We start from the raw sequence: 6,000 nt of genomic DNA, 5'->3' as shown, positions 1-6,000 counted from the left end.
ACAGGCACAAAGGCACAAACACACGTACACTCACACAGACACACACACACACACACACACACACACCTTCCGCTTCTTCATCACCGACCTCTGAGCCTAGCCTCATGTTTGTTGATCGTCCACTTGTTATTGACTTCTCAACTCACCTTGGAATCAAATCACAACGTCAACCCTTCCTGCCACTCAAAAGGCCCACAGCAGACACTCCTTTGCATGTTTTATCTCCTCTACCTGGCCACTGTGCCCCCCTCCAAGACCTGTCGGCTCCCAATGTGTTTCATTTATGACAGGCTGAAGGTTTGAAGTCATGTCGACGTCAGTCATTCTGTCAAGGTTGTTTACCTAAATGTGCCAACACCAGAGAATACAGTAGAGTCTAGACAACACTTAGGGTGAGTGAGTAACAAATAGCACAGCAAATGGTTAGAGACGACCACACTTCCCCCTTAGTCTCCCCGGCCAGAGAGAGGGTTTTTGGGATAATGACGGGTCATATGGGGGACCTGTGGACCTCGGTCCTGCTGCGGTAATTGGCCCGCTGGTTCTGTGGCATTTAAATCCAGCCGTCAATTATCCATCTGCTGAGAGACGGATGGACGGGTACAGGCAGTTAGTAGAGAGAGACAGCATGCAGAGCTAAAGCGATCAGATAACACGCACATCTATTCTGACTCCGTAAGGTTAGAGTTCAGACACTCCTGCTTCAGTTGTCTGGATGCCTGCTGTGTTATTGTTGTTGTTATATGACAGCATCTCACTAAGGAATACCTACAGAAGATAGTTTGTGGCCAATTTATCTGTACAGGAGCATTATTGTTCTATTTATTGATCGACTGAGATACTGACTCCCATCTTATTTCATAGGGCGTTACACTGACCAGTGGACAGTGACTGCCTTCCATGCTTGGTTTGTAATGCTGGCCTGTGCAGTGATTCTGCCACCACACTTCTTTTTGCTTCGTGCTGACAGTACAGTACAGTAGTCATGCTTAAGTCCACTATGGCCCGGTGCCCACTAGTCTCCTCGGGGGGCCAATCCTCTTACAGCCTGTGTGTAGAGATTACCATTAGCACATTCACCTTATATTCTCTGCCAAACCGAATTTGCACTTTTCCCAGAACCCACGGGTTTGAACCTGTTTTCTGTGGCGGTGGTGGTGGTGGTGGTGGTAGTAGTGGTAGTCGTCTGGACCAGGGAGTCAGTTTGTCTAGTTTGTCTAGTTTAGCCGACAGGGAACCAGAACACCATCAATAACATAAAGGGATCATTATAGAAGGCTCTTTTCCCTTTGGATTGGACATGATTAACAGAGTTTTTGAACTATGTCTGTGAACTGTGGGCTTGTCCATTGAGTATGACATGTGAGTGATGGGGGGGGGGGGGGGCTTGTTTAATGACTGTCTCATATTTCCTAACGATGTTGTGCGGTATGGATGCCAATGACATGGATGGCTTTGTGCGAACTGTTTTCTGGGTTGTGGTGATGAAGATGAAGATGTATTGTGTGTTATGGATGGCGCTGTGATGCTGACCTCTCTGTTCTGTGTTGCTGTACAGGAGTTTGCAGCCCTGACCAAGGAGCTGAACGTGTGCAGAGAGAACCTTCTGGAGAAGGAGGAGGAGATCTCTGAGCTCAAGGCCGAGAGGAACAACACCAGGGTACGTGGAGAGGAGACACAAGAGCGCACGCACAGACACACACACGTTTGTTTCTGCCCAATTCTAACCTCACACATTGACCTGAACCAGAACGGCTTAGAGTCTATGGAGATCAACAATGTTTTCATCTGTTGACGCGGTTGACTGTAACATAGGTCGATGGAACCGGTCGCCTGCATGTCCCTGGGGACAGATTTGGACCCCATATACATTAGAGCTACCTCTGAATTCCATTTCCGATAATACCCTTTCATTAAGCAGAGTAACCAAACTCTGCTGTTGACAGATAAGGCTGCTCTTTTCCCATTAATCTGTATAATGGGAGACTCACATAGTCACACTGACAGACTACAAACCACCAGTCTGTATAATGGGAGACTCACATAGTCACACTGACTGACTACAAACCACCAGTCTGTATAATGTAGGAGACTCACATAGTCACACTGACTACAAACCACCAGTCTGTATAATGGGAGACTCACACAGTCACATTGACTGACTACAAACCACCCGTCTGTATAATGGGAGACTCACATAGTCACACTGACTACAAACCACCAGTCTGTATAATGGGAGACTCACATAGTCACACTGACTGACTACAAACCACCAGTCTGTATAATGGGAGACTCACATAGTCGCACTGACTACAAACCACCAGTCTGTATAATGGGAGACTCACACAGTCACACTGACTACAAACCACCAGTCTGTATAATGGGAGACTCACATAGTCACACTGACTGACTACAAACCACCAGTCTGTATAATGGGAGATGTGTGTAGGTTGTAGAGAGAGGAGGAGGAGAGGGTGTGTGTAGGTTATAGAGAGAGGAGGAGGAGAGGGTGTGTGTAGGTTATAGAGAGAGGAGGAGTAGAGGGTGTGTGTAGGTTATAGAAAGAGGAGGAGGAGGAGAGGGTGTGTGTAGGTTGTAGAGAGAGGAGGAGGAGAGGGTGTGTGTAGGTTATAGAGAGAGGAGGAGGAGAGGGTGTGTGTAGGTTATAGAGGGAGGAGGAGGAGGAGGAGAGGGTGTGTGTAGGTTATAGAGAGGAGGAGTAGAGGGTGTGTGTAGGTTATAGAAAGAGGAGGAGGGGGAGAGGGTGTGTGTAGGTTATAGAGAGAGGAGGAGGAGGAGAGGGTGTGTGTAGGTTATAGAGAGAGGAGGAGGAGGAGAGGGTGTGTGTAGGTTATAGAGAGAGGAGGAGGAGGAGAGGGTGTGTGTAGGTTATAGAGAGAGGAGGAGGAGGGTGGGAGGAGGAGGCCTCTCCTTAGAGGGTGTGTGTAGGTGTAGGTTGCTTCTTATTATTCTGGCGGGGCGATGGCTGAGGTAGAGCTGGGGCCAACGTTCAGACTCGGATTGATTAAACGGCGTGGGTTTGGATGTGGGGAGGGAAGATGGGGGAAGGGGGGCTGGAGTCTGCTGGCAATCCTTCAGATGCTCATGGAGAGACGGAGAGAAGGAAGGATGGACAGCCCCTGGAAGCCCTCTAAAACTAGTCTACACCCCTCTGTCAGCACCTTCCCTTTCTCCAACGTATTCATACAACAACAGACACAACGACTCTGTTCCAAGGTTGTTTCTAGCATATCATTTAGATTGGAGCAATGTATTCAGCATGCCTTTTAAATGGTATGCTAGTGTGGATATTGAAACAGAGCCTACAGTGTGCTTGTACCATTTGGGCCGCACCCAACATAGCCTCTGCAGTGCCTGATGGGTAGTGTAGTGCAACACTGAATTCCTAGAAAAGTTCTACCAGGTTGAGTGAATATGTGTTGACTTTGAAAATGTGGTTGATGTCTGTATGTGCAATGGTTCTTAATGCCTGGATGATTAAGGAATTACAGTCTGTGGTTTAAGCACAGTGCTTGGAGGACTCACAACACCAGAGCCCTGCTTAAAGATGGGTTTAGAAGTAAGTTACTTCCTTGGTTAAATACTGTGTTGACGCCAGTGTGAAAACTCTCCAAACCATTGGTGAACTACACCGTTATGTTATTAACCGGCCACAGCGCGTGGCGACGCCGAGAAGGGGTTATTTGGCCTAGCGGAGCACAGTCAGGGTTAGAAACAAGGCATTTGGGATGTGGAGATTAAGAAAACGGTCAAGGTTTCTCAGAATGACCAGACAACAAAGCTGAAGTCACTTCATGAACCTCTCCTCAGATCAGTATCTCAGCGGAGCTTGGTGGATTCCTAACAGGACAGATAGCATCATCATTAGCAATTAGCTTGCTCTAATTAGTTGCTTGTCTGTGAGGCATGTGCATCCCCTCCAAAACACTAGGCCTTCACAGGACCAGGTTATGGGCCAAATCTAGACCCCAAAAGCCTAGCTAGTCAGACTAGCACACTTAGACTTCCCTCAGGCCCCCATCCCTCCACTGTACCTGTGTGACAGAGATCAGAGGACAGTGTTCATCTTTCTGGTCCCTGTGTGCCTCTACTCCTCGCCTCTCCTGTGCCCCCTACTCCCAGTGGACTCATCTCCTCCCTTTGTGCTGCTGGAAGTTGACTCCCCCAACCCTCCCTGTCCTTGGGACACTTTCCACTGAGAATGGATTCGGCACGCCGCCTACACCAGCCCGGCACAGTAACAACATTAACATCATCTGTGTTGTGTGCAGTCCAGAGACTTTTCATTTGTTTTGAGTGCCTATATTGATTTTCGTATGTCTCGTGTTATTCCACTGAAGGTTTATTCTCCCCCCTCCCCCCTCCCGACCAAAAGTTCGAAAATTAAATGAAATGAATAGGAATACCTAGGATAGGATAAAGTAATCCTTCTCCCCCCCCTTAAAATATTTAGATGCACTATTGTAAAGTGGCTGTTCCACTGGATGTCTTAAGGTGAACGCACCAATTTGTAAGTCGCTCTGGATAAGAGCGTCTGCTAAATGACTTAAATGTAAATGTAAATGTAAATGACCAAGATAAGAAGGTCTGGTTGGTTACTTTAATTTCTTTTCATTGCGGTTAATCAGGGTGGATATAAATAATGTATTTGGAGAATCACATGAAGACCAGTAACCTTGTGTGGTTGGTATAATACAGTCCAGTGGTCCGGCCACTACAGGTTGACATTTAGAATCATATCACTACATCTTCTCTGGTGCCAGGATAACTGATGATGCAGACGATTCCAGTAATAGCATCGATGATGATGTCAATTATGCAGATGAGGCAGTTAGCCTTTCTGATGATGATGCAGATGGGTATGATGATGATGATGATTATATTAGCACTAATTTCTGTCCCTATGTCTGTCTCTATAGTTGCTTCTGGAGCATCTGGAGTGCCTGGTGTCCAGGCATGAGCGGTCACTACGTATGACCGTGGTCAAGCGGCAGGCCCAGTCCCCCTCAGGCGTGTCCAGTGAGGTGGAGGTCCTCAAAGCGCTCAAGTCCCTGTTCGAGCACCACAAAGCTCTAGACGAGAAGGTAAGACCATACATTAGACATGTATTCTATAGAATCTGCACGGTACCTATTCCTTTTTGCTGAGTGGAAGAATGGATTATACACGCGGATAGAGATTCTTCAATTGATTGTACAGTATATTTGACTGATGACAGTATGGAGAGGCTTTGCAAACGCAGTGCCATCCTGGTATTGAATATTCTTTGTTTTGGCACAAGTCACCACCACAACCGCCTGCCCTCCCACTGGCCCCAGCCGCAGCCTCTGCCCTCCCACTGGCCCCAGCCGCAGCCTCTGCCCTACCACTGGCCCCAGCCCCAGCCTCTGCCCTCCCACTGGCCCCAGCCTCTGCCCTCCCACTGGCCCCAGCCCCAGCCTCTGCCCTCCCACTGGTCCCAGCCCCAGCCTCTGCCCTCCCACTGGCCCCAGCCCCAGCCTCTGCCCTCCCACTGGCCCCAGCCCCAGCCTCTGCCCTCCCACTGGCCCCAGCCCCAGCCTCTGCCTTCCCACTGTCCCCAGCCCCAGCCTCTGCCCTCCCACTGGCCCCAGCCCCAGCCCCAGCCTCTGCCTCCCACTGGCCCCAGCCTCTGCCCTCCCACTGGCCCCAGCCCCAGCCTCTGCCCTCACACTGGCCCCAGCCTCTGCCCTCCCACTGGCCCCAGCCCCAGCCTCTGCCTTCCCACTGTCCCCAGCCCCAGCCTCTGCCCTCCCACTGGCCCCATCCCCAGCCCCAGCCTCTGCCCTCACACTGGCCCCAGCCCAGCCTCTGCCCTCCCACTGGCCCCAGCCCCAGCCTCTGCTCTGCCACTGGCCCCAGCCCCAGCCTCTGCCCTCCCACTGGCCCCTGCCCCAGCCTCTGCCCTCCCACTGGCCCCAGCCCCAGCCTCTGCTCTGCCACTGGCCCCAGCCCCAGCCT

General features: G+C 50.4%; 1 protein-coding gene across 2 annotated transcripts in view; it reads left to right on the top strand.

Moving 5' to 3' along the window:
- The first annotated feature begins 1,560 nt into the window (after nt 1–1,560).
- The window catches only part of LOC115124214 (liprin-alpha-2-like), an 87,713-nt gene continuing 83,273 nt past the window's right edge, over nt 1,561–6,000 (top strand). The window contains exons 1-2 of one of the 2 annotated variants that reach the window (XM_065008329.1): nt 1,561–1,660; nt 4,941–5,105. In XM_065008329.1, the coding sequence (XP_064864401.1) occupies nt 4,995–5,105 (111 nt within the window). In that variant the 5' untranslated portion in view covers nt 1,561–1,660; nt 4,941–4,994. The remainder of the gene's footprint in view (nt 1,661–4,940; nt 5,106–6,000) is intronic. The other variant, XM_065008328.1, reaches the window with a different exon arrangement.

The sequence above is a fragment of the Oncorhynchus nerka genome, linkage group LG23, assembly GCF_034236695.1.
Source record: "Oncorhynchus nerka isolate Pitt River linkage group LG23, Oner_Uvic_2.0, whole genome shotgun sequence".
In the NCBI taxonomy this organism is placed as follows: Eukaryota; Metazoa; Chordata; class Actinopteri; order Salmoniformes; family Salmonidae; genus Oncorhynchus; species Oncorhynchus nerka.
Note: the sequence above shows the minus strand (reverse complement) of the source record. Positions and strands in the feature narration are given on the sequence as shown.